Here is a 27749-nt window from a genome sequence, read left to right as displayed (position 1 = left end):
CAGGTTGGACTAGATGATTATCAGAAGTCTATTTCAGCTTACACTTAGGTGATTCTGTAGTCACAGTCTTCATAAAGAAAGCACTGTGAACACACTTTTAGGAAACACAGTCCTGAAAGTCTCCTCAGAAAAAGTCTTGGAGTTTGAGGCCTTGTTCTTTACCCATTCAAGCTTGTTGATTTAATTTTTGAGTGAAAGGGTAGAGGCAGACAAAGTGCGAAGGACATAACACAGTTACAGAGATCTCTGTAGTTCAAACTGGCTTTGCTTGGTTCTGGAGGGTACAAGTTGGATACAGGTCTCCATAGAGGGGCCTGTTCTTTCTGAAGGTGGGGAGAATCATGGAACAGACTGGAAATTACTGTGGTAATGTCCTTTTGCTGAGGTGTAACTTCTATGTACTACTTTTCTCTGCAGGCCTAGACAAGATCGAATTCCTGCAGAGCCATGAGAATCAAGAGATTTATCAGAAGGCCTTTGATCTGATTGAGCACTACTTTGGAACAGAGGATGAAGACAGCAGCATTGCCCCACAAGTGGATATCAACCAGCAACAGTACATCTTCCAGCAGTGTGAGGCTCCCATGGAAGGCTTCCAGCTTTGAGGTGCCCCTGTGCTGTGTGCTCCTCTACCTAGCCAATCCTGTTGTCGAGCCACAAGCCACCCGTGGAGTGATTCTCTCAATGTTTTCCATAACCCTGTTTGCGCTCATTCGCTTGCCTTGTGCACATGCTCTTACATACGTCTGGAAAACTTTTGGCTCTCCGTGGCAGGATGTCCCCTCCTTGGCAAGGGGTCACCAGAATCACCCTTCTCCTCTAGATTCTGAATCTCTCCACTATCATCTTTGTGGAGTTGAGGCACCTTTCTATACTTTGAGAAATTCCCTGTTCCTATTACGGGAAAGTAATCCCTCCTCCACTTGGCCCCTCACTCCTGGCATCCAAGAGAAGGCTGCCTTTCTCTTGTATTTGCTGCAGAGTGTGCCTGCAGTCCAGGGAGACATTCAGCCTTTGTGAGAACGTAGCTGAATTCATCCCCCATGGTTGCCTCTTTGGATGGCTGCGAGAGATGCGTTAAACCTTCACACGCGATGTATCTACCTTGCTGTATGTGCCAGCTGGGGTTATTGGCATGAGGAACACGTTACAAACAATGGAGTAAGTTCTCTATCCCCTGCAACAACAGGCTGCAACGGACATGTTTTGTGGTTCTTAGGAATACTGAACACATCTGGCCCCATCCCGTCTCAACACTGAGCTCCCAAGTTGGATTGCAGACCACTGTGGAGATTTGTATACCCTCCTAGTTTTTTCTCTCCATCCACAAAAAAAGAACCTGTGAATAGGTCACTCTTAACACCTCCCCAGAAATGACTTTCCAAAACAGCTTCTAGAATGGAGAAACTGCCCCCACTTCTGCTTGCCAGCACAGTATGATCCAGCTGGACCTTCCTTAAAAATCAAGCCCTTTCTGGCTCCATGCTCCACAGTCTGGTCCCTGGTATTCTAGTTATGGCTGAAAAGTTCCTGTCTGCCTCTTTACATTTTTACACAGCTTGACTTGAACAAATTTGTCTTCTGAAAAGTTAACTTCTGAATACAGAAATCTTAATTTGTAAAACTTAGCACAAGGAGCGTTAGGTCTCCTTTTCATTTTCACGAGACAAGAGCTTCCTCTCCAGCTCACCTGATGGAATATAGTCCTCCTGGTCAAGGCCCTTATTTAACAACTCAAGTGACACTACATTCGCAGGATAGTACTATTACATCTGGATCCACCTGGCCTCTCATTTCACTTTGCCCTTCTGCTGTTTATGAGACTTCAGGTGAATTAGCATGGAACGCATGGTTCCTCCAGGTGACATCTGTAAGGCGTCGCTGACTGCATGGCAGCTGCTGCGCGCAGCTGGAGACTGCCCTTCTGCTAGCGGCATGTTCTTGGCTCCGCAACCTGCTTGGATCACAGACTTCTGATGCAAAGGCCAGCCACTCCTCACTGAGTTCAGCTGACATTGACACCAAACTCTTCACACAACTGGGGAGATGCCACGTGATTGAAAGTGGTAGTTCCATTTCAGAGAATGCAATGGATTCCCTAGGCCGTCCGCTCCCTCCTGCATCGGGCTATGTTCTTTCAAGCCATTTTGGATGCTTGGAACACACATTTGTCCAGTGTAAACATTTCAAAATTGCCACTGGCAACTGCAGCGTCATGTACCTGTGGTAAATGTTTGTGGCAGAACTGTTGTCAAGATCCTCATGACTCCTCTCAGTGATAAGCCACTGCAAAAGCAAAACCAGCCCATTGGATACAGAGTTATAAAACACATAAGTCACTTGTCATACTGCTGAAAGAAGCTAGGTAAAGGCCTGAACATCAGCTCTGTGTGACCATTATTTAAATAAAGTCTTCTGTTCTGTCTCTGCTTCAGGATGGAGACTCTGACCTGTGTGGCCACTGCAGAAGCCACCTGCTGCCTCCCTAGCTAAGCCAATTGGCCTCCACTTTCCCTCTCCCAGTTATTTTCTCTAGTGCTGCTTTGTGCTGAAGGAACATTTAGTTTACTGCACTTGATCTGTAAATGGACTTCAATTCTTTGTAATTTTAGGGGTTAAATTTGGTGGTTAATTTAAAAAAGCAAAAAAACCCCTCAGTGTTGCCTTTACATCACATATAAATAACTGTGTTTCTCTTTTCTTGAAGGGTGATAGAAGCACTGATGAGTAGCAAAATCTTGTTTTAGCTTTTGGATTTTTTTGTGCTGGATTTTTTTACGTGTAAATTTCCAATAACATGTCATTTCTATAAGATTTGTTTAAAACCATGTACCTCTTATTGGATGGTATAAAAATGCTACATATTTTGTAAACAAATCTGAGCAAAGTGTGTGTGCATATATTCTGTATATTCATATATGTATATTCTGTGTATATATACACTAGTGTGTATATATACATATATACACACACACACATATATATACACACATGCATAAAGTGTGTGTATATATATATACATACCTATATATCTATATATATAAGTGTTTTCTCTTCCAGGCTAGTGAAAACAATGTGGTGCATTGGCGTTTCCCTCCCCTGCCCCTCAAGAAAGTAATGACAATTGCCTCTAAATGAGTGAATTAAAAAAGAGTCCATTTAAGCTGACTGGTGTGCCTTCCTGTGTAAGGAGCCTGGCCAGTATATGTTACTTTTGCCGTGGATATGTGAATTCAGAGCAGATAAGTATAAACCTTTAAACTTGGTATGTTTGTTTGAAGTGACAGGCCTGGTTGACACAGGTAATATTGTTGTCGTAAGTACTTAGACTGTGTAAGGCATTTGACTGGTACTGCATAATATTTTGAGTGAAAACCACACCAATACAAGAATCAACATGGCACACATTAAACGGATTAAAATGTGGCTAACTCATAGGTCTCAATGTAATTTTAAATGGTGCTTAACTGAGTGTATTTCCATCAGGATCTTCCAGCAACCAGTTCTTGGTGTTGCTTTACTTAGCTTTATTAATAGGTTGAAAAGAAACAATATCTCTTTCTAACAAAGGCTGCAAATTAAATGGGTACAGAAGGGAGATTAGACTTGTGATTTATGAAAGGAAAAGCTCACTTATACAGACTGATCAGAATTACTTGGTAAGCCAAGGGCAAGTAAACTACTTGGATTTTAACAGAGCCAAACATGTAGTGTAACGTTACCCATGTAATAAATAACATTCAGGCCACAGATGAAGGACTCTCTTGGAGGAAAAGTGCCACTGAAAGTATGAGGATCATTATACCATATTGCTTGAACACTGCTTCCTAACACAGTTCTGGGTGGCTGTGTCCCCTGCTAGGAACACTGAAACCAGTATTCTCTGCTCTCCTGAAGGATGTGCTCAGACAGGGACCATCTCAGAGAACACCTCTAGCTGCCACTTGTGTGAAGGTCATGCTGTTTTGAATGACCTATTGTTGGTTTGTGTCTAAACAGGAGGTGGCGTGGTCTCATGTAGAGGGTCGTTGAGGGAGCTCTTGGAGTTCCTGGGTTCTTCTCTTAGCTCTGTGAGACAGCATGTAATGCTAGAAAAGTGTTCTCATATTTTCTTCAAAATTGAAATCCTCTCATTGGTTTCTGTCTGCTTGTGAAGACACAATCTAAGCACCTTCCAAAAGCCCCACAGGCTGGTAATGAGAATTTATTCAATGCTTTTTGAAACATCAGTAATGAGGTAGAAGCACTGTACTGAGGTTTTAACAATGTCTGTTTTAAATGGGGTGTTGGAGAAAGGAAGATGCAGGACTGCCTGGGGTTGCTATCTAGCAGTCCAGCACGCAGATCTGTAATGCCATTAAAGTTGTGGTTTTGTTGGGGCAGCAGACAGGAGCCATCGTTCTTTCTGTTGCTGAATTTCCCAGTGGAACATGGCAGGCAGGGTCAGTGTCTTGGATACAGTGTCTTGGATACAAAGGATGATGGAGCAGGTTATCGAAAGCTCAGTAACTAAGCCAGGACCAGCACCTGGGGCTCCTTGGAAGAAACCACGCAATCATTTGAGGCAACTGCTGCCTAGAGACTTCAGCCTGTTCTTAAATTCCTGTGTTTGTTCCTTGATGCCAACCAAATACAGGTGGTTGAAGGCCCTTTGCCTAATGTTAAAAGAAGGGAGGAAGGCAATGGCCCTGGACCTACGTGTTCTTGTACCTGCTTTTTTTTTTTTTTTTGCTGTCAGCACCAAGGCTATTGAAGAACTAGATTGCCCAATGTCATCCTACATGTGACAGTGCTCCTGGCAATACACTTCTCTGCTTCCCTGGGGACTTCCAGAACAGCTGTCTTACCTCTGTGCACTTCGATCTCTATGCCAGCTTAACATAAATCCTCATCTCTTCCAGTATGATTATTTTTTGCTTCTGGAAATTGGCACAACACACCATTAGTACTCTCCCATGCCAATTTTAGACATGAAGGTCTTTCTTCAGTTGCCTGAGTCTTAGTAGAGAAGTAAGCAAGACCTCTTTGTGTACTGCTATAGCTGTGTCCATAGGGCTCCTGCACGTTCCACTGAAGCAGTGTTGAAGTTGTCAGGTGATTATTGCATTAGAAAGTTTCAGTTGCCTTTGGACCAGGTACAGCAATAAGGCACATGGTATAGGATTGATAAATTGGACTGTTCTGGATAAATGGGAATGGTGTTACAGACCAAGCCAAAGGGGAAAAAGAAAATGAGATTCAAGGGCTTAGGATGTTCCTTCCATCATGCACTGTTGAAAGGCTTTGGGCTGAAGCTGTGAGCTGTCAGTGATCTGAGGGGTGTTAAGTTCTCTGGTCAGCTGGACTGGCTGCTTTGGCTGGAAATGTGTGCTGGTTTTGTAACCACTGCCTGTGTTTAGAAGTGCTTCTTGGAAGCCCTCACACCAGGAAAGAGGTGGTTCCTTTCATTGCCTCTCTGAGAAAGATTTACATTATTTTTTAGTACCCAGCTACTTGGAAAGAAAATACTGCAGTGGTTGGGAGCAAGGTGGAGACCACACAAAGCTCCTTGTCTTGGGCTTTTGTTTGAGACTTGAGCCTACACAGAAGCTGAAAGAAAACACAAAGTTGGGCAGTGATGCAGAGTCTTTATGGCAGATACTGAAATGGTGGAGATACCAGGGTGACAGAAAGATACGTGGAGCTTTTGTCAAACCACTGGACCAGACTTCAGTTTTTGAGTAAATGGCATAAAGCTTATAGAAATTCAAGTAAAACGAAAAACTGGTGACTGTTGCTCCTCTGAAGTGTTGCTTTCTAAATGGTATTTTGCATATTTTTATTTGAAGTACTTTACCAGCTGGATGAGTCCAAATAGTTCTATTTCCAAAAGTAGAAGAGGTACTTGCCAGTTCTGTTCACAGAGTGCACTCAGAGGTGTGTATTGAAGGGGTAATATTTTTGAGATGCACAGTCGTAAGCTTTGCCATCACCAAGCATAAATCAAGTTTTTCTTCATAGAAAGCTGAAATGCTGTCTGAAATGCACGTTCTCTTTTTTGGTGTCATTTACTACATACGTGACCACAGGCATGTAATCTGGCAAGATTTTTGTTTTGGTTCCCACCTGTGTGCCTACTGGTGTGGCAAAGAACCAGAATTGTCATGGAAAATCTGTTCACATACCTGCAGTGAAATTAAACATGGCTTGGATTCAGTGCTCATTAAGTGGACAAACCTGTGGAATCCTGCTCTGCTTGATTGACAGTGTACTTATGATAATTTCCACCCAGAGAATCTGATGACAGGTCATTGTATCACCTAAAGGTTGTAAGTTCTGTGGTGGAATTGACTACACAGCTTGTCTGATGGGTTACAGCTCATTGTGGTACTCAGAAATGCAATTCATAGATGGACTGCAGCAGTTAGTGAAGATTTACCCTGCATTTTTGTAGGGCTTTTGATTATTCAGCAATACTGCTAATTTTTAGGCGTACAATAAAAATAATCCCCCTCCCACTATGAGAAAGTTCACAAGATAATTCTGGCAAACTGATACGTCTCTTCTGGTTTTGGAGTCCCCAGGGCCAGTCAGCAGGGCAGTGCTGGGCAGGAACATAGTTTTGAGCAGTGCTGACACTTCCAATCTACATTTCCTTCCAAATGAACTGAAAGGAAAAAGGAAAATACTTTCCCTGGTTGCTGCAGGCTGTTCAACATGAATAGTGTGTGACTGGGCTCAATGCCAGAAATAGCACTCTTGAGGCAGGTGATCTCTAGGTGGGCCTAGCATCGTGAAAGCACATTTAAACCATTTAAAAGAGCAAAATATGTATAAATCTAAATGAGATTCGTAAAGAAAGAACTTAGTAGCAGAGAGCAGGAACTGACTGACTTTCTGATACTAATGTGCCTCTAAATAGTAAATCTGACAGTACAAGTTGAAGCTGTTGCTCAGTATTCCTCAAAATAGTCATCTCTGTTCCCTTAGCTTGGATGTTCTCTCATCTCACTGCCAGCTCTGGTGGGACCACTCTTAGGGTGTCAGCTGCACCACTGTGGTTCTCTGGAATGCTATTTCACTCTTCCTCTCGTTTTATTGAAGGCAGGCAGTTCTTCACAGAAAGTTATCCTCACTTAAACAAATAGAGTCAGAATAATAGGACCTACAATAGGGAAGCAGGCTTTTTAATAACTTAGGATCATTTTGCTGATGTTATTGTTTGACTTGCATTAACTCTTGGTTCAAGGGCTCCCTTAATAATTGTTCTGTTTTGCACAAAGAAGAACATGTGGATTATTTGAAGTAGCCAGTACCAGTACAGAATACATACAGTTCCATTCTTGCTGAGGGGACCTGAAATAGCCAGTGGTAGCGGATGACTGGCCAGTGAAGGTATTTTGTTTGTACAAGCACAGATGTACAAGTGGGAACCAAGTGGACTGTCCTTTTGTGTTACAGTGACCTTTCTGTAAGGGGTAAGTAAGAACATGAGACTTCACGCAGGGGCTTGGTACCAAGAATGCAGGTGCAGGTCCTGCAGTAGTTCAAAAGATGCTTGGTCTGGTGCACAGCACGTGGGAAACAATTACATTGCTTATTCAGTGTGCTCATGTGTCCTGTCCCACTAACCATGAAGCAAAGAGTTTGGAAGAAAGGGGCAGTTATTAGGAAAAGAAAATAGGTAGTTCCGGTTTTATTGATTACAGGACAACGTATTCATTCTTTCTTGAACATGAGTGTACAGAACTAACAGACAAGAAAGATGTGACTATGTCCTCCTCTCAGTGCTGAAAAGGACTTTGCTTTTTTACCCCAGTCCTTGGTCTCTTCATTTTTTCCCCTTAAGGTTTAGCAGATGTGCTTTCCATTTTCCACTGGGCTTTCTTCTCCAAGTTTATGTTCGTAAGCGATTCATGTCTTTTCATAGCCTACAACGTGATAAGATCATCAGTTATCACCTGAAGGACCACAGAGTTGAAGCGTGAATCAATAACTTACAGAATACCTGGCCTGTCCTTACCAAGGCACAGTTCTGTCAGTTTTAACACCAGGAAGCCAAGAGGGTGAAAATAAAATATTGAGAGATTATTTTGGCTGAAAGTAAGTTACTTCTCTGGGAATAAAGTAAACCCTTTTGTCAAGGCACTTGCAGATAAATAATGACCAGAAGCACAGAATGTAATACTGATCTGATTTTCACAAGACAGAGTTACTAGAAACAAATCAAAAGTTAAACAATCACAGATTCACAGAATATTTTGACATGGAAGGGACCCACACAGATCATCAATTCCAGCTCTTCAGTCAATGGCCCACAGGGCGATCAAACTTGCAACCTTGGCATTATTAGCACCTGGCCAACTGAGCTCATCTCAGGAAACACAAACAATTCCAGCTGCTTTGAAAAGGATTCCGAAGTAGCTGTCCTCTCTTCCTGGTGTTTGCATTCATACTACTCCAGTACAGAGGAAAATGCTCTGGCAAACATCGGTGTTTGATCTCTGCTGTTAAAACCAGGAAAAATCCTTCCACTGTTTTCATTTAAGAGTGCTGCATCCTTTTCATTCTAATAGACAAATCCTGACAGAAATGTCAGGTGACATTCAGTAGCTCACAGTGCTGGGGTTAAGACTGTCACTCCTTCTAAGGTTTCTCTAGAACACTTAGCAGTCCATAGAAAGAAGACCTGAACATTGTCATCAGAAGAAAGGCTTCAGAGAAAGGCAGCATAACAAATAAGGTTCTTCTGCCATGCAAATGCTTTACACTCAGGGTTTTTTGTTTGGTTTTTTTTTTAAAGGAAGTATCTTAACTGTGCCATCATCCTTTTCTGATGGGAATTAGTCAATGAGGGTCACTTCTGGGGAACCAGGAGGACTTGTTAAAATTTTGTTCAGTGATAAAGTGACAAAAAACCCAAACCAAATAACAACCCAAACCCCCAAAGCAAGACAGGACTAAAAATCCATGGAGGAACTGAGAAATTTATATGAAGATTTATTTGCCCTCATCAGCCCAAATTCTGTGCTTACCTGCTTCCCTCTGACCACCATGATGATGCATCCCAGTATTGTCAAGGCAATCATGACATAGCTGAACTTCACACGCAGCGTGGTCTTTGCTGCTCTCACTGTTTCAAGCCTCAAGAAAGAATAAAAGAACAGACTCATCATCAGAGACCCAAATAATTCACTTGGCTAATTATTTAATTTCTCCTAGCGTGCTGTCTCGGTAGTTTGTATAATGCTAAAAGTTTTACAAGAACAGGAGACGCTGATCCCTAAGTACCTTGGGAGATACTTGGTCACAAAGGCATTCCTCTCAAAGCTGGAAACAAACCCAGTTTTAAGCTTTGGTTACTCAGCTGTTAAAATACTGCCTTTGCAGACCACTTGACTGCCATGCAAAGGAGGAAGGCTGCAGTATTTAAGTATGTATGTTCATTATGGAAAGAACTGGAAAAAGAGAGGGATGGTTTTACTAATGCAGTATCTTTCTTACTGTCTGCTCCTTCTGTGCTCACTACCACTTTCCAATACTTGCAAAGTCAGGGAGAACTCATCCTTATTATAACTGTGAGGTATTTAACATTGTAAAACATGCATTTTTCTCTCAATAGTAGAAGCATGGTAAAACCCAAAATAGGGTGTTTGAACAGTTGAGAGTTCCTTGAGCAGAGGGAAGCATTATCACAGCTTTGCAATTTCTTGTGCCTGAACTTCAAAATGGTTTCATTTATGATGCAGTCTTATTTTCCAGCAAGGTGTTTCCTCTGCTACAGGACTTGACAGTGCTATAGGTGACACACAGGCTGCTGAATGCAGCACTCCTGAGAAGTTCTGAAGAGAACTTGGTAAAAGACCAGTGGTTCCCACTCCTGCTGGAGTAAATAGTCTTAAAGTAACCTGCTTTCCTGAGAAGCTAAGGAGGTGTGGAGGATCGTTAGCTTTCCAACATCAGCTTTGGACAGAGGAACTCTTTAAATTTTTTTAACTTTTTTTTAATTCCAGGGGGCTTACCTAGCCACACCAGTAGCTGTACTACCCTTTTGGGAAACCTGTTGCCTATTGTGCTGTTGTCTTTTAAAAACCAGAAGTCTTCCACTGGAAGAGTAGCATTTACTAACACCTTCCAGCTGTACATGTGAAGAGTAAAAAGCAAATCATTTATTTTGAGTTAAACTCTGAAGGACATTCTACTCAAATGCCATCTTGGTTACAGCAGATTTCAAGTTTGTGTTAGAGAGAACAATGCAAGAAGGGCCAGTGAAACATTAATGCTTTTTAGAAGTGCTTTCCACAATAACCAAAGACCTACACCCTGTATATTTAACTCTCCTTGCAGAACAGAGCAGATGGCTCCCTTCTCAAGGAGGTCTGATATTCTCACTGATTACATTTGGCACATGATAAAATTCCAGAAGACTAGAAAAGCACCAACATAGTGTGATGAAAAGAATAAAAGGCAAACTAGGTTAATTATACCCCAAAACTAACGTGGAAAATGAATTCAATGGAACTGGGAAATTAGTACTGAACATAAACATGAGTGAATATGGAATATTTTACTAAATTTTGACCCTTATATTTGGAAGAAAAAAAAAAGATACTTAAGGATCCATGACAGTTCAGTGTGGTAAATCCCACAGGACCTGAGAGAGAAGTTTTGTTCTTGTTTTTGTCAGAATATTGATTTGAGTACAAGATTTCTGATCGTAGGGAATAAAAACATCCATCCATAATGAACTAATGGTTAATTTTAGCATCCAGGTTATTTGCTTCTGCTAATAATCTGCAGTGAAAGCCTTGAGTGCAGGCTGCAATTAAGCTGAAATGCACAGTAGTAGGATTAAAAAAAGTTTGCTAGTTAATTTTGGGAATACCTTAGATGTGTTAAGAATTTACAAGAGCAAAAGGTAGATATCTGGACAAAACTTGCATTTTAAAATCAATTCAGTAGCTAAGTTTAACATTTGTTTAATAAACAGGTTGCTTCACCATATTTTACAAGATTACTGAGTTATATCACAAGCCCTTACAACCCACAATTAACCTCAGATTAATTAATCTCAGAACATGAAAACAAGTTTTTGTGCTTTTATAGTTCTCAATTGTCTTCTCAGATTTGGCTGAATTACTTGTCTAAATAAAAAGAATTCCCTTTGCACTTGCAAAAATGGTCAGCTTTTATCAGAAGTTGGTTTGTCCTTTCAATAAACTACTGAAATCAATCACTCTTGCTAACGCTGTTTTCTTAAAAACACTCATAACAAGTGCTTGGTATACAAATATATATGAATAATAATTTACTCCTGTATGTATTTCAAATGTAATTTTAAGAGAAATTATTCAATACAGAATTGAAGGATTCCACTTAAACAGAATTCATTCATTGTGATACATTTAAATACAGGGGTGGATTTTCAATTCTCACGTGGTGCATCCAGACAGACAAAATATTTAGAGGGCAGCTACGTCATTTTCTTACTCAAGTAGTGCAAGATTTACTGTTTCTTTTTAATTTAAATAAATACATGTATTTAAAAGCATTATGAGCATGTTTTAAAAGATAACTATACTACCACTGGGAATGTTTTTAAATGAATAGTTGTCTATTTTTGATAAGTTTGATCTTTATTTTTCATGTGCAAACCAGAATATCCAGTTTTATTTTGTACTTTTCACACTGGACAAAGCTTTGACATTTGGACTCAGCAACAACAGGGAAATTTTGACTCTATCTGGTTAGGGAGCCTTTACACTGTTTGTCAGTTTAAATTCCAGCTGTAAAGAAGTTGGCCCATGCCCTTTAGGTATTCATTAATAAGTATTTCATATGAGTTTCAGTTATTTTATAGCTGTATATCTGAAAGTTTCCCACAGCGGGATACTGACATATAATGAAAAACACTAGAAAAAGCTCACACTAATGTTTGAAAAAAGCTTTCAAGTTGTGAGAGAAGAGTAACAATGAACGGATCTGCCACGTTTTTCTAATGAAACAACTGATAAATACTGGTCATCCCTTTGCAAAAAAAAGGGGGAAAAAAAAAATCAAGAGGGACACATTATCTTAGCACAAGAGAATTGCTCAGGTCATTTCATCTACAAGGATGACACACCAAACACAGCAGGGTAAGATTTTTCAGCTGTGCAAACCCATGCTTTTTCAGAAAAGTTATTCTGGAGTTGCATTCATGTAACTTATTTCTGCACAAAGTCTTTTACAGCTTCAAAACCGACACTTACGAGACAGTCTCTGGTATATCCTCTGGCTTTTTGAAATGGCCTGCCCACAATAAAAACCTTCTCTCCCAGTCTGTAGGCTTGTATCCAGGCACCCCCGAAGCAGATCGACCTAAAAACCCCCAACAAAACGCACAAACAAAAACAAAACAACAAAACACCACCAAAAACACCAGTCAGAGAGGCTGGATGGCCAGGGCTGTAACAAAACCAGTTAGGGCGAGCAATGCAGAACTCTCAATAGGATTGCTAGAGTTGGTTAGAGAATGAAAACCGTACCACAGATTAACAAACGTGTAAGTGTAGATTCAAATGAAGCCATGTAAGAGAGACCAAATCCTTCCCAAAACCTCTGTATCTGCAGGTCTAAATATGCAGAAGCTGCTCCAGTGTCTAAGCATCCTAAGGTGCTGTTTTTCTATTTCATTTAAATAAGGTTAAAAAAAAATAAATGGAACAGCGATAGAAAAGCCAATATAACATCACAGAATGTTAACTTTTTCAGGCAGTGTAAGATTTTATCTGAAGGTATAAATAAACAGATGACCATAGGCAAAGATTAGACACATAATTTTCAGTTCAGTCTTTTAAACTCCATATACAAAATATTCATAATGTAACAGGGGAAGCTTTTCATATATAACGTACCATTAAAATCTAGCAAACAAAGTGCAGAGATAGACAGCTTCTTCCTTTTTTCTTTTAAACAACGGGCAGTGTCCTGTATGGCTGTGTTCTCCCTCATGGATTCACGAATTATCTAGGATGTGGGGTGGATGCACAGTTTTGCTGACAATGCCACGTTATTCAAAAACATAAAGAAGAGGGCTGAGCCCAAAATGCTGTGGGCTTCAGAAGCCAGAGTCAATGAACTGGCCTGGGAACTCCCTAGTATATAAACAGGAAGCAATTCCAGTTCACACACAAATGGGAGACTCTACCCTCACTGTCATTAATCATTACCTAAGCCTGAGCAAGGCCTCGGGGTTTCACAGTGGTTTTGGCAAAACGTTCAGTAACAGAAAGGAAAACAGCGTAACTGGCAATGATCAGAGGCACAGACAAGCACAACAGCATTACTGTGCCTCTGTGTAAAACTGTGACTCCAGCATTTGGAAAAGCATGGGAAATACTTAGAGGGAGCTGAAATAGAACAGGCACAGAGAACACTGGTAAGGATAGCCACAGGTATGGAATGGTCACCATGTAAGAAGCAGTGTCACAGACTGAGACACTTTGGAGTAAATAGTCTTAAAGTGACCTGCTTTCCTGAGAAGCTAAGGAGGTGTGGAGGATCGTCAGCTTTCCAACATCAGCTTTGGACAGAGGAACTCTTTAAATTTTTTTAACTTTGGCGTGGAAAAGCAGTGACTGAAGCTCTCTTCATCCCAACACAGCACTCTAAGAGACTTTGGGAGTGTGGGTTATAATGAGGTCCTGTTTTGGAAGGGGTACTGAATAAAGGAAAACCAGATTATAAAACAGTGCACATCGGGTTAAAAAAAACCCACAAGACTGCACTGGCTCTCTCACAGCATGGTTCAGCTGAGGAATTTCTTCTTAGAGAAGAAATTCTTAGAGAATTTTAGCATCCACATTCTTAGAGAATGTGGATGCTAAAAATACATCCAGCTTCAAGAAACTGGGCAAATTTGTGGGGAAAAAAAAAATACAGTGAGGACTATTAAACACCAAGATGCCACCTCTGGCACAGTGGTATAGAGGAGGCCTCTTCCTATTCTCTTCCTTAGGTTCTTGCTGTAGGTCACCATTCCCACTTGTCTTCACAAAAATGTAAGGGACTTCCTTTACCGGCCCCCTGCTGGAGACATCACACTTTTAAGGACACCTTTTGTCCCAGTACAGCTGAATTCTGTTTTTAACACAGAATTATGCCAAATGCTTCACATCTGTGTGCCATGGGTGGGCCATAAGGAACCTGCGACACAGGGAGCAGAGTAACTGTCCCATATATAGTGAAAAAATGTTTCATGACCTCAGCTTTCCCTGGCCAGCTCCACCCTTAAACATGAACCAATTCAGACTCTTTCCTGCAGGGCACGTTCAATTTTTGGAGCAGTTGGAGCTGGCTGCACTCTGAAAAACTGCAAAAGTCTTTTAGCTCACACAACATTCCTAAACATGAATAGTTTACAGGGGGCTGAACAGACAGTTCCAGAGCACAGCTGAAGAGCCTCAGTGTAGGAGTGTACGCCAGACAAGGTCCTGGTGATCTGCTACAAAGTGAAAGCTCTGTGACCGTCACAAGAAGAAATATTGACCCCTGGCTTTGTCAGAAAACAAGACTTTACTAAATTGAATGCTCCATTTTTCAGTCTAAAGATCAGAACTTGCTCTCACAAAATCATATGAACATCTATGTCAGCTAAATTCCTGTTTGGTAACTGCAGCATGGATATGTGAGTATTTCGTAGCAGGAAACATTCCAGGATCTTATCAAAGACTCTTACTCTTTGACTGAAGGTCTTGCTGGGGTTTAATGCACAGCCTTCTGCTTATCTTCGGGTCCACTCCCTCAGTCATCCTCAGAACTGAGGGAATATTTCTTCCCAGCAGTTTAACAGCCCTGTCTGGAAGAGAAAGCAGAGGAAGCAAAGAGGCCAAATTTAACTCAGAGTAGTAGAAAGTGGGAATACCAGCTTTCCAATGGAAGCATTCGGGGTTTTTTTTTTAACGCAAGAGGAAAACAAGAAAGAAAACTGATAGGTACAAATGTAATATTTAACAAGAAGTACCAGAGTTAGTTGTAACAGCTTACTGAAGAAATTAAAACTTGTCTATAAGCTATGCCTTGAGCTTGCTCATTAACCTTATGTAGAAAAATGTCAGTGCAATTAAATTCATTTAGGAAAAAAAAAGAATGCAAGATAACATCCTACCAGCAATTTCTAAAACACATTACATATCACAATTTCCGGGAACTCATCTATACCTATGCTTTGGATGGTGCTGTTTCAAGGACCCCACACCAGCATTCTACCAATCTTGTCACATCCCAAAACCATTGACAGAGTCAAGGGAAAAGCCAAAAAAGCAGAATCTTGCAGCGCTAAGAGGCAACTACTTTGTAGTGCACTAGAAAAGGCCAGGGCACCTTATATACAAAAGCATACTTTAAAGAAGGCACTTCAACGCGTTACTTAATATAATGAAAAAATTCTGGAAAAAAACCCAAGGAAACAAGCAAACTAACTCTGAAAGGCAAATAGGGCACTTTAAAAAATATAAAATGAGTTCTTTTTTTCCTTCATTATGCTGTCTGAAGGTGTCTCTCCTAAGGCCCTTTACTTTCGAGGTATAACACACTCCCGCTCTGAAAAACCAGTAATTTACATTTACAGGCGTCGCCCCCAACGAAACCGGACTCTTTTCAAGCTCTTCAGAGAAAAGTGGGCACAGCCCCACTCCTATCATTGTTTTTAACGCCAGTCCATCAGATACGGCCCCTCACGCTCGGCTTCACCCCCGCCACAGCGCCGGCCGGGGCCACCCCGCTCGGGGCCCGGCCCCTCGGGGTCCCGGGGAGAAGGCGAACGGGCGGCAGCTCCGGCCGGGCCCGGCCCCAGAGCTCGGTCACTCCGTGCCTCCCTGCCTCACTCACCGGCGCGGCCCCACATGGCGCTGCCTCGGCCCTGCTCGGCGCCCTCAATGTCACCGCTGGGCCCCGCCCCGGGCCCGCGATTGGAGGGAGCCGCGCCGCGGGACGCTCGGGGCAGCCGAGGCCGGGACCGCCTCCGGTGGGGGCGACCGAAGCTCTCCCAGCAGCTGGAGGAGGCGAAGGGGCCGCGAAGCCGCTGCCGGTGGAGATGCCCGTCGGGGGCCGCTGCGCCGGGGGCCGCGCTCCGGCGGGTCCCGCCCCGCTCCGCCCCGCGCGTCATCCCGGCTCCCCGCCGGATTGGGCGCCGCCGCGCCCTCGGCCGATCCAGGATGGCGGCGCCCAGCGGAGCCGCGGGCTGCGAGGACTTCGCCGAGTTCCAGGTAACCCGCGCGGGGCGGGCGGGGACGGGCCGGGCTGGGCCGGGCGCTGCCGCCGCCGCCGCCTCCTCCTCCCCCTCCCCGCTCCGGCGCCCCGCGCGCTCCCGCCGCCTCCCGGCGCACGGCCCCGCGGGAGCGCGTGCCCCGCGCGCGAGGTCACCCCGCGCCTCGCGGCCGGCGGGATGCGGCGGGAAGGGAGCAGGGTCCGGCCTTCCGCCGCTCCCCTTCCCTCATCCCTCCGGCAGGAGCGGGGCCGGGTATCTCCCCTTCCCCACGGGTCCTTTTCCCGGGACGGAGCGCTCGCGGCGCGGGAGCCCCCGCGGGCGGCGGGAGCTCCGTGGGCGCCTCCGCGGCGTTTAACGGAGCGTGAATTGCCAGCCGTGTCTTCAGCGGTGCGAGCAGGGCCCAGGCCGGCGGGGCGGTGGGAACCGGCCTGTTCCTCGAACACAGAATCCCAGAATATCCTGGGTAGGAAGGGACCCTCAGGAATCATCGAGTCCAGCTCCTGACCTGGCACAGGACGCCCCAAGGGTCACACCGTGTGCCTGAGAGAGTTGTCCAAACACATCTTGAACTTTGTCAGGCTTGGTGCTGTGACCCTTCCCTGAGGAGCCTGTTCCAGTGCCCAACCACCTTCTGGGTGAAAAACTTTTTTGTGTGTTCCAACCTAAACCTCCCCCAGCTCAGCTTCACGCCCCCTGGAATGGTGGGGTGTTTTATTTAAAGTTTGCCGTTTTGGTGCAGGTTGTGCCCAGTTTCCCATCTGGAAACGGGGGTGGGACTTGGGCAGAGGCTCTTCAGCTGCCTGCAGGGCCAGGGGACTTCAGGGGACACCGGTTACTCACCCCTGCTCTGGCCTTTGCTGCCAGGGAAACTCCGTGGTTTGCAGCACATACTCCTGCATGTGGGATTGTTCCTTTGGTGTGTTTCTACTCTTTGTAAGGAATCCTGTTTAGTTTCTATTAAAATGCTTAACTATGCGAATTTTTTTGTAGTAGGCTTTTCTCATAGATATAACCAAGTATATCTCTCTCTGTTTTTTAATACAGGAGCTGCTCAGGGTGATGAGGACGATCGATGATAGAATTGTCCATGAATTAAACACTACAATTCCAACAGCTTCCTTTGTGGGGAAAGTTGATCCTGGCCAGACGTGTAAAGAGCTGTATCAGTCTGTGAGTGCACATGCCTTCCACTTCCAGCTCCCTTCCTGCTGCTTTCTCATGTGCAGTGGCCAGTAAAGCATCCTCAGTGTGTGAGGAAAACTGCCTTGGTAGATCCTGCTTTGTGTATTCCTAACTGTCCTGCTCAACATCTCCACACACCCGTGTATGTAACAACTGCTTCAGTTTAAAACCATGCTGGGAAATTCTTTGTTCTGCAATACTGATCCTTTGAGGATCTTTCAAAAAGGATGCTTGCTTTTCCTACTGGTGTGCAAGGCTCTTTCTCATGTTTACCTTTGACTTTTGATCAACTTGGTAAGAACAAGAACCACAGAATAGTCTGAGTTGGGAGTAGCTGCTGCTCAAAGCAGTGTTGTTTCCTACATGTGGATTATGAATTCCAATACCATGACTTTAGAAAGTGTTTCTTTAAACTTGTAACTTAGAGGTTTCTATTCCCTGATGAGTCACTGTGACTTTCTTTCTCTCCCCACTTAGCTGATGGATGCTCACACCAGTAGAGAAAGAATCATCAAAAACTGCATCTCTCAGACTTCTACTGTAGTGAAAACTCTCAAAGAAGAGAGGGAAAAGGCCCATGAAGATGCAGCATTATTAAAGCAACTCAGGAAAGAGCAGACAAAGGTGAGTGGTGGAGCCTTCTAGACATCACTTAGAGAGGAAGAAGACGGTATCTTTCCCAAATGGAAGGATCTGTGTGATGGAGAGAACCCAAAGTGGATCCTGAGTCACGCAGTCTTTTTTCCAAGGTTCTTGTTGGGTCTTGTGAGAATTATTATCCCAAGGCCTCAAGGCAGAGAGCTGCTTTCATCCTGCAAGTGGAGCATTTTCTGAGATTCTTTTACACAAATGCCATAGAAAAACACGTGTTCTTCCCCATGGTGGATTCTAACCTTCGCTGACTGACACCACTGAGGCACAGCTTAACTTTTCCTGTCCTCTACAAGATGCTCCTGGGCAACCTTGAATTCCACTTACACCACTTCTTTGCTGTTTGGTATTTCTTGGATTAATATTTGGAGTACCTTGTGATGGTGTGAGAGAAACTTCTGGGTTTGCCTACAGAATTCTAATGTGCAAATGCCCTCTCAACCTTCTGGCCTCTGGGTGGAAAGTGTACTTTACCAGAGGTGACCAGAGGTGATTGAGTATCAGAAATGGAGAAAGGAACCCCACTGAAGCTCTCACCCCAATTCCAGGGCCCCTTTGTAAGGAAAAGGATACTGAGAGAACCATGTGGCAGTGAGTGGTTTTATTCTTAAAGCCTCACTTACTGAACTGCTAACAAGGATGGATACTAGTTTGGAAAACTAGAATGGTAGCTTAATATTTTCTACAAATTTTGTTGGCAGAACCAATTCTTTAAATCATTTAGTTACTGAGCCCAAAACTTCTCACTGAAAGCACTGGGAAGGTCACTATGATAGTGTTTTATGATCAGAGGTAGCTTCAAATGTTAAAAGCAATCCATGATTTAGAAACATCTCAGAATTATGAGATCACCTCAGATTTGTACTTGGACCTTATGAGGTGTGATCCCCCTGCCTTTTTTTTTGGCTCACCATGAGAGGTGTGTTTTTCTACAAGTCGGAAATGCTATCTTGACAGAACACATCCTAGTTTTAAGACTGAGAATTTCAAATGTCTATTCAGTTGGTTGCAATACAGATCTTTTTTCCCTTGTTATATGTGTTTCTCTCATCCTGCTTATTGTACAAATTGGAGGACTTTATGCAAAATTATTACTTCTGGGGCATTGAATGGGAGAACTTGGAGTAACAGTTTCTTTGAAAGATCCTCTGAGTGTTTATTTTATAGAGACTTATCCTGGTCATCCAGTCACTCTGTGGATGCTGGATTGTTATTTCAAACAGTTTGAAGTCCCGTTGAGTTGGGGAAAGTCCATCCAACAGCTGTAGCAACTCTGTGTGCCTGGATATCTTACTTGGAAAGTTTTTAGTGGGATTGCTGTCTTGGCTTGCACTTGTTCACCAGGCCTCTAATTGGAACCATGTATTGAAAATGGATAAACTCTGACTCTTAGTCTGTTGTGTTAAAGACTCCAACAAGAATACATCCTAAATATGGGAGGAAATGGCAGATGATTCTTGTATCTCCTACTATTGCTTCAGGACCAGATTACCTGAACACAGCTGCCACACCTGCCCCTTGGGGTTTCTAATAGGTGTGAAAAGGTTCTAACCCTTCTCACGGGTCAAGTAAGTGCTCAACAACTGTGTATTGTGGTAGTTCTTGCCAGAGCTTTTGCATCTGTGTAGAGCTGATTTATTCTGCAGTGATGGCATAAAATATGAACTGGTTCAGACAGCACGAGCACACGTGATCAGACTGCAGACCCCTTTTGGTCAGTGCACTGAATAGATGGCAAATGAAGCAGAGAGGGTCTGTTCATAACCTTAGTTTTAAATCCAGAACCCTAGCTGGGTTCCTAGCTTTGCTGCCAGCTCCGTGTATGACTCTAATAATGCAAGAGTGGCAACTCGAGGCTGCAGAGCCTTCCCCAGCCCTGGCATTCTCTGTGCTGAGTGCTTGAATTAGGTGCAGTTATTTCTGCCTGTGAAGCCATCAATGTTAATCAGTTAATTGCTAGCAAATCTTGCTGGGCAGTAGTTAGGAATAGAGCACGAGTGACCAGGATCTACTGCCAGGCTTGCTTTGCCAGTCTGCCTTCACTGTGCCCTTGCAGACTTGTGTGTGCCCCAAGCACCGGCTGACTGGAAGGGCCAGGCTCCCAGGGTGATTACACATTGTGCCCTTTGGTTTGCACCATCAGAGGAGGTGTGCACCTGGTGCTGGGGTTGGGAGCTGGAAAGTTGCAATGGTAGTAAATACTGAAGGCTGCAGGGAGACCTGTTTGACAATAACCTCTTTATCTGTTACTTCCTGCAGTTGAAATTGATGCAGTCGGAGCTCAATGTTGAAGAAGTGGTAAACGACAGAAGCTGGAAGGTACTCAGTGATTTAACAGTGATGATGTTCTGTCCCAACAGACAGTCCTGCACTCCAGGTGTGGGACTGGTGCCTTATGAAGCAGGTTAACTAGAAATAGATGAGGGCAGTGCTGGGGCAAATGCTTCAAGTCAGTCATTTTCCCAGTTCTGATGCAGAGATCAAAGCTTTTCAGTTGCACTGCCAAGGGAAGAAAAGCATCTGATTTTGGGGGGAGAAAGGACTGTGGATTATTCCCTATGTCACTTTTTCCCCCTTGCCCAGTGGCTGAGGACTTTGTAGGCTTTTCTGTGGTAACTTCTCTGAGAAGCTTTGCTGGGCATCAGAGAGATGGGTCTTTCACATTTGCCTGTATCTGGTGCTGATCACAACTCTGAGCAGAGCCCAGGGGAGGGTTCGGCTGTAGAAGCTGAACCTTTTCCTGATGGAGTTTTTTCAGGCCTGAACCGACACTCCCTGGTGCAAAGGGCAGCCTTGCCGTTGCTCTCCTGTGTCAGCAGAGGGTGCAGGTCACCCTCTGGATTGATGGCCCCGAAGTCTAGCTGGTGATTTTAACACCAAGCTTAAATTCTGAAGTGGCTGTATTGTGTCACTGCAGCATCTCACATCTGGCATCCTTTTCTGGTTTGGTGTAGCTTTTCAGAGCTTTCAATATGGCAGAGAGAACCTCTTTTCCTCTCTAAATGCAAAAAGGATTTTGGCAAATAGCTAGTACTAGCTGCACCTTCCTTTTTAATCCCAACTTCATGATTTTAGTCCCCTAGATTGCACCAGTGTAAAACCAATACAGCTTTAAGTCTTGGGTGTTTTTCAGTAACCTCAGTGCAGGCTGATGAAATTAGCATTTACACAGTTTTCCTCATATGCTGTGCCATCAGTACACCTCTGTACTGTCCCACAAAGCTAAGCATGCACTTCAGTTTAATTTTAAACCTGCTCAGATCTGGTTAAGCAATGACACAGCCTTAACAACAATGTGCTGCAGGTCACTAGGGGCAAATATTTTATGGTGACACTGCTATAGGGGAACACCTCCCACCCTAATATTCATTCTGAAGCACCAGATTTAGTAATGATTCCAGGGGTTTCTTGTAGCTGCATTAAGCTGTTACTGGTGACAGAACTGTCTAATTTTTCATGAAGATGGAGAGTTTATAAACAGTGAGGTATGCATGGTGCAGGGGTACTTTAGCCTGCTAGTGTATTCCTCAGCCAGTGTTCAGAGTGGAGCTTGAAGAGATAAATATTTCTGGGTTTTATCTCCAGCTCTGCTATACTGTGCTCTGAATATACACATAAATGGCTCATTTAGCTGCCTGTGAAAATGCCACTAATGGAATTAGAACCAGTCATGGTTGCGGACCAAATGCAATATGTTACATGGAAGTGATTATTGGTGTGCAGGCTGGTGTTTTACTCTTGCAGACTTGTGGTTGGAAAGTACACCTGTGTATTTCCATTAACCCTAAACAACTGAAAACTGATTGGAAAAATCTGATTAGGAAACAGTTTTTTAAACGCTGGCTGACTGTAGCAATAGTGGCATACAGAAGGATGCTACTTTACAGAAATGCATGCAGTGGAATTTGGATGATACCAAAAAGGAATTGATTTTCAAACAAGACACTTGCATTAGTCTCTGTCCAGCACCTCCACATTGGAGTTTATTGTTGGAGTGGTTTGTACAAATATGTAAAAGCCAGCAAAATTAAACTTCTGCATAATAACATGAATGTTAAGGTTTCTCAGCCCTTGCTTTTGCTGAAAAATATCTGAAAAATGAGAACAGCACTTCAGAGGTAGACCAATGGAGTTAAGTGGCCTGAGTAACTGGAGATCTGTGATTCAATTATCCTAAAAGTAGGAGGCAGTGTTAGTAAGACTGCAGCGTTGATCTTCCTTCCGTAGGTTGTGGAGTTACTGTTAAAGACACTTTAAAAGTTTGCATGATAGCAAGCAAGCTGGTGTGTTGTTTGATGCTAGAGACCCTTGTGGTGCTTTAGAGAGTATTTCCAGCACCCTTTTAGACATACATGCCATTAAAATGTCATTAACAGACAACGGACAAAAAATGGTGCAATTTGTTTAGTACTAAAATGTTTCTGAATTGGAACCCCCTGTTGCTCTTAATTTCTACAGTTCCCTCCTATCAGTGATCTCAAACCTTTACCTCATCTGAACCCTTCCAGAGGTGTCTACTCCATGTGGTAACATAATGGCAGCACAATTTCTATGTGTGAAAGAAACTATATCACAGCTTTTGTTTTCTGCAGTATGAAGCAGTTTGTAATACGTCTGTTTCTTTTAAATTTGAAAGGAACTTGAAAATTACTCCAAAATTGTTGAGAACCAATGCTGTAACTAATGCATGCTCCAAGCTTTGCTTTTGCTGAAATTGCTATAGGTTCTGAACTGTGAATAAGAAGATCAGCTGTAGAAGATTGTAGGAAGATAGAGCTTGAAATAGTGTATTTATATAAAGTGTTGGATAACTTTCCCAAAATTACAAGTCCACTCACTTTGCACATAAAGCCAATTGGAGAGTTTGCGAAACTTCATATCCTGATCATCACAGGCACTTGGGTCTGCCAAATCCCTGGACAGCTTGGCAAAATACGCTCTTGTGGGAATGCTGGGACAACCAACACCTGCCAGAGCCTCAGCTTGGTGTTGGGTGGTGCTTGTGTCACTTTCAGGACTTGTGCTGGACGAGTTTGGATAAAAACTGATAGATAACAAAATGGCTTGTGAAGAGCACCTGCAGCCTTGGTGGGAGCCTGTGTGGTTTGCTTTGGATTCAGACTGCCTTACTTTAAATAGTCACGTTTACTGGCCCTCCTCAGGGCAGGCCAGCAGCAGTTCAGGCTAAATATACACGATCCTCAGTATCCAGTTCTGTAGGCTAAATATTACCCAAAGAAGGTGCCAGAGGTGAGTGAGGCAGGAGTGGTGTGCCCTTTGCAGGGCATGCTGGTAGCATTGGCAAAGGTAGGCAGATCATTGGAAGTGTGCACGTGGCTTGCAGGAGCCCTTGCCCCTCTTCTTGGCTGTCATGACAATCTAAAATGTGCCTGCTCAGGAAAAACAGGAACGCAGTGTCCAAATTTGAATGCCAGAGTGAACCTGACTGAACACTACCATTCAGGAACCTTCCACTGATTATTTCCCTCCCTTTTAAAAACAAAAAAATTTGATGATAACATCATCAAAATGATGTTTAAAAACACCATTTTTGATGATAACAGGCTGCCAGGATTAAGAGTCTGCATTATCTGAGGGAGAACACTTAGTGCTGTGCAGTGTCCCAGCATTAGGCTGCAAACTCTGGATTTACTAAAGCCAGGAGAGAAGGTGAATGGAGATGGATGTCTTGGTAAGTGCCATTCATTGATACCTCAGAGCTGGGCAGCTTGAGATGGGTGCTACATGAAGAGGTAGTTGCCTGAACTGTCTGTGAAGTTCTGCTCATTTCCTGGATGGGGCTGATTCACTTTTGCTCTTCTGTTTTGGTGTCTCAGGTATTTAACGAGCGGTGCCGAATTCACTACAAGCCTCCGAAGAGTCAATGATGATGTGGGGTATTTTCCATCAAGGTGGTCCATAACTGTGAGAGCCAAACTGGAAAGAGACCTTGGGTGAGCTGAACTGGGACCCTCCAGAACCAGTAGAACCCAGTCTTGTTTTGTTTTGGACCTACTTAGCTGAATTCTCAATCTTGAAATGATTCTCCTGTAATTAAGAGAAAACAACTCATCTTTTGTACAAAATATGTGAACAAATGAGTTTTATAGTATTAAAACAATTTTCAAATGCAATGCAAAACTGGCATCTTTCTTGAACTTCCACAGCTGCAGTGATCCCAGAGGGGAAGAAACAGTAAAACCCATCCTGAGCAGGGAGAACAAGGCTCTCCCTGAGCTGGTGCCTACTAAAATACCAGTGAACATGGTCTTTTTGTGGAAATAATCTGCTACAGCCTGAAAGGAAATGAAAATTGCAGACTGATCAGCAAGTGTAGTAAGTTCAGCATCGCTTAAAGTAAGAAGTTACCAGCCTTGTTCTGAACTGCTCAACACAAGCAGCAGTGGCCCCGTGTTGTGTGTGGATACAGGTTTGCCATGGCTCCTGCAATGCTGACAGGCAGCATCTGTTGCTTACTCTCTTCTGGTCTGTGTTACCAAGTTCTGGAGTTTTCCTTTATATAGGGAATGTGGTGTAGATTAAAACCACTTTGGGTTGGAGCTGAAGATGTGTCTCATTTGGGAATGAGACTGTCCAGGGATCCTTTTTTGTCCCTTCCTTGGAACCTTTAAGATCAGTTGTAAAGGTGAATTGTGTTTGAGCTGAGGAAGCAGCTGTGCATACCTGATCATGTTGATCCTGGCCATGGTGTTGTGTTTAGAAAGCTTTAATGCAGCACCCCTGCAGTAACACAGCATTTAAAGGCAGGTAAGTAGGAGGAAAGCTGAATTGCTGCAATCACACCTGTATATTTTACATTTTTACTTTTTATTTTGTATTTATTTCAGATTGGCTGACAGTCAAGTGACAAGGTCTGTGTGGTTGCCAGCTGGTTTTATTACTTAGTGATATGACTTTAAGAACCGCTGAACTTAAACAGAGCCCTAAAAATACAGGACCTGTCTTGCAAACACTTCGGAATTCAGCAACAGCAATGAGGTTACTGGATATACTCTCACATCCCTAAAGCTCTGCATATATAGGGAGTGGGAAATAAATGGAGGAATGTACCTGTGTTACTGAGAGCTGGCAAAGATGTGTGCAGCAGCATCTGTTTTATCTGTTGTTTATGCAGTAGAGACTCAAACTGCTTGGGGGCCTTTTATTTTTAGACACCAGGGTAATTTCATCTCACCTTTTTTTGAGAATGAGGCAGAAACATATTTTAAGTCTTTGAGGATGTAAATCCTAATGTTCAAACTTCATTTTTTGTCTTTATTTTTTTCTCAAGGTACTGCAACTGCTTTATGGAGAACTTTACTTGAGTTGGAGCACTCATTCTTGAATATTTCTTATTGTTGTTCTGCTACTCTGAAAGCAGAAAATGTGTTCATTCTTCAACTGTTAAATTCTTATAGTTGTTTATCATCAAAGTGTCAATCAAATACTGCTCAGAACTCTGGGCTGAATTGGCACTAATGTAATTTCCACAGGACACATCAATTAATGAGATGCTGAGAACAGTCAGTTTTGATTTCAAAGTTGGTATTTTAATATTGATCTCTAGTATAGGTATCTAAAATATTTGTTCTCTCTAGGGTTTGGATCAACTGCAAGGGCAAATTTTCCTTTTAAGCCAGTTGTATGATAGAAACTTCTATGAGTGTGTATAGACTTGGATCAATAGTCTTGAAATATAATCTTTTATTCTGTATAAACTAGAGACTGTAATGAGAATTAATTATTGTCTTCCTTTATCCATCCAGATGTTTGCTCAGCTGTTGTGGAAAGCTTCTTCACTTAAGCAGATGCTGTGATAAATGACCTGTGAAATGGATGTGATACAGATTTTTTTTTTTTTTGCATTTGTTATGAGGAAACGGTTAAAAAACCCCAAAACCTGCAACCCCAAAAAATCAGCCCAACATAGAATTATTTTCAGTTTGAATATAAGGCCAAGCAAGTAGTCCTATACAAACCTGAGTATGAAAAACTGATACCATGAGAAGACTCCTAAATCCCCAAGATCCCTTCTTTGGCTGTTGGCAGCTGGCACACAGAGGCTTGCACTAAGAAGTTGAATTGCTGTATTTAGTTTTCTCTGAGCACAGAGGATTGTCTCTTACAGTAGTCCATGGCAAATGAGGTGGCTCAGAAGCTGTTTGAATGTTGCTGTTGAGCTCGATGGAACACGAAGGTGAGTGGATGGAATTGCACGCCACACTTTGGGGCTCGGGGCAGGAGCACGCGGCTCTGCTGTTCCCTGAGCGCCTCAGAGCTGCGCGTGGAGTGGGATGGTCTGTGATGTGTGCAGACGGCGTCGGTGTGAGCTGTGTGCCACACTGAACACAGGCAGGTAAATGCTCTGCGTCTAGGGACCCCTGAGGATTCCAGGATCCTGCTTAGTCAGGGATTGAACCTTGCTTCAACGTTACCACTGAGCTAGTTACAAAATTACTGGGCTGTTTGCTGTCATATGGGGGTCAAATAGTGGACCCTACAAACAGCAGGATTTCATCCTTTCCCTGGTTTTAACTTCTATTTCTGCAAGTAAAGGCACTTGAGCACAACTGATGGCCCTGTCCACAGTCCTGTGGGTGTCTTGCCTCCTGCTGGGGCTTTCCCATTGCTTGCAAGTGGTGAATAGAGGTGGGCAGATCCTGGTTGCTTGGAAAGTCCTCTCAAGCTTGTGCGTATTTCCTTCCGTGAAACAGAAAGAGGTGTTCTTTTTCTGGCACTCAGTGCTGTTGTCTTCTGCAACCTGCAGGCATGAAAAACTGATGAAACAGGTAGTTTCTTTATAGGACATTTTCAACAGCAGAATTCAGTTGTCTTGAAGCAGACTGAGAGGAAGAGGCTCAGCATAGGCTGGGCTATGGTAACTTTGTGCTGCTGAAGGTCAGGTTTCTCTTGATCCTTGTTCATGTATGATGTCAGAAATCTTTTAAAATCAGGGTGTGTAGCAGGAGGGGAAACCTTTTTGCAGACCAGCACACTGAAAATCAAGGCTGTTGTTCCTGTGATGATGAAAACATCCTCGGCTGGTACATGGAGGGCTGCTTTCCTCTAGAAGCTCTTGTAGACATTCAGACCATGTGTCATGTCCAGTCACAGTTACATGTCTTGTCACTGTGAAACCAGAAGACTGGCCTTACTGACTTGGCTTTCACAGTCATTTCTACAGAGCTGACTTCATTCCTGGTTTAAAAATGACTTGCAAATACATAACCCTGGGGTTTGGATTTTGGTGGGTGTTTTTTTCTTAATTTTAAAATTTTTATTATTTTTAATTTTAATATTTTATTTTGTTTGCTTTATTTTGTTACTGTGCTGGTGTTTTTATCAGCTGTAGCTTGTACCTCTTAAAATTGCTTAAACAACACCAGGGAGTAGTGGCCTGCAAGCTGTAAAGATCTGTTCCTTCTGTGTTGGAATAGTACATGGTGCAACGTTACTCAGCTTCAAAGCTGTACAGAAATGCCAGTGGTGGTGTCCCAGCAGAGATTCTCCAAGATAACAGCAGTCAGTGAGGTGAGGGGAAGCTGCCGTCTGTGCCGATGGAGCGCGTAGGCTGGCCTGGTACGCGATACCAGCTGCGTCTCAAACGCTACGGGGGGATGCTCACCAGCTTATCCATGTTGTGCAAGAGATGGAGTAGGGGCAGCTGTTCTTTTCATGGCAGTGTTCC

At 43.3% G+C, this 27749-nt stretch overlaps 3 protein-coding genes across 7 annotated transcripts in view; 2 read left to right on the top strand and 1 right to left on the bottom strand.

Annotated features, from left to right (window-relative positions):
- The window catches only part of KPNA1 (karyopherin subunit alpha 1), a 59497-nt gene extending 48285 nt beyond the window's left edge, over nt 1-11212 (top strand). For all 3 annotated transcript variants that reach the window (XM_039559930.1, XM_039559937.1, XM_039559935.1), the window contains exon 14: nt 418-11212. In XM_039559930.1, the coding sequence (XP_039415864.1) occupies nt 418-605 (188 nt within the window). In that variant the 3' untranslated portion in view covers nt 606-11212. The remainder of the gene's footprint in view (nt 1-417) is intronic.
- FAM162A (family with sequence similarity 162 member A) lies at nt 7647-16108 on the bottom strand. 2 transcript variants are annotated; one of them, XM_039559945.1, is made up of 5 exons: nt 15850-16108; nt 14699-14818; nt 12231-12339; nt 9015-9123; nt 7647-7910 (listed from the first exon to the last, which is right to left on the bottom strand). In XM_039559945.1, exons 1-5 carry the CDS (start codon nt 15863-15865, stop codon nt 7824-7826), a joined length of 441 nt encoding a protein of 146 aa, XP_039415879.1. In that variant the 5' UTR covers nt 15866-16108; the 3' UTR covers nt 7647-7823. The 2 variants fall into 2 exon arrangements, with proteins under 2 accessions (XP_039415879.1, XP_010394386.1); XM_010396084.4 differs by lacking the exon at nt 15850-16108 and adding an exon at nt 15582-15674.
- Nucleotides 16005-25898, top strand: MIX23 (mitochondrial matrix import factor 23). Of its 2 annotated transcripts, XM_039559963.1 has the most exons (5): nt 16005-16226; nt 17273-17398; nt 17888-18034; nt 20321-20380; nt 23899-25898. In XM_039559963.1, exons 1-5 carry the CDS (start codon nt 16176-16178, stop codon nt 23947-23949), a joined length of 435 nt encoding a protein of 144 aa, XP_039415897.1. In that variant the 5' UTR covers nt 16005-16175; the 3' UTR covers nt 23950-25898. The 2 variants fall into 2 exon arrangements, with proteins under 2 accessions (XP_039415897.1, XP_039415902.1); XM_039559968.1 differs by lacking the exon at nt 20321-20380 and having other exon boundaries at nt 16094-16226.
- The last annotated feature ends 1851 nt before the right edge of the window (nt 25899-27749 follow it).

The sequence above is a fragment of the Corvus cornix genome, chromosome 1, assembly GCF_000738735.6.
Source record: "Corvus cornix cornix isolate S_Up_H32 chromosome 1, ASM73873v5, whole genome shotgun sequence".
NCBI classification, from domain to species: Eukaryota; Metazoa; Chordata; class Aves; order Passeriformes; family Corvidae; genus Corvus; species Corvus cornix.
Note: the sequence above shows the minus strand (reverse complement) of the source record. Positions and strands in the feature narration are given on the sequence as shown.

Coding starts and splice junctions, on each gene's coding strand:
- FAM162A (XM_039559945.1), bottom strand. Junction 12,340..14,698: donor GCAAGACCTTCAGTCAAAGA/GTAAGAGTCTTT, acceptor GGGGGTTTTTAG/GTCGATCTGCTTCGGGGGTG. Junction 7,911..9,014: donor TGGTGGTCAGAGGGAAGCAG/GTAAGCACAGAA, acceptor ATCACGTTGTAG/GCTATGAAAAGACATGAATC.
- MIX23 (XM_039559963.1), top strand. CDS start 16,176: ATGGCGGCGCCCAGCGGAGCCGCGGGCTGCGAGGACTTCGCCGAGTTC. Junction 18,035..20,320: donor TCAGGAAAGAGCAGACAAAG/GTGAGTGGTGGA, acceptor TACTTCCTGCAG/TTGAAATTGATGCAGTCGGA. Junction 20,381..23,898: donor TAAACGACAGAAGCTGGAAG/GTACTCAGTGAT, acceptor TTGGTGTCTCAG/GTATTTAACGAGCGGTGCCG.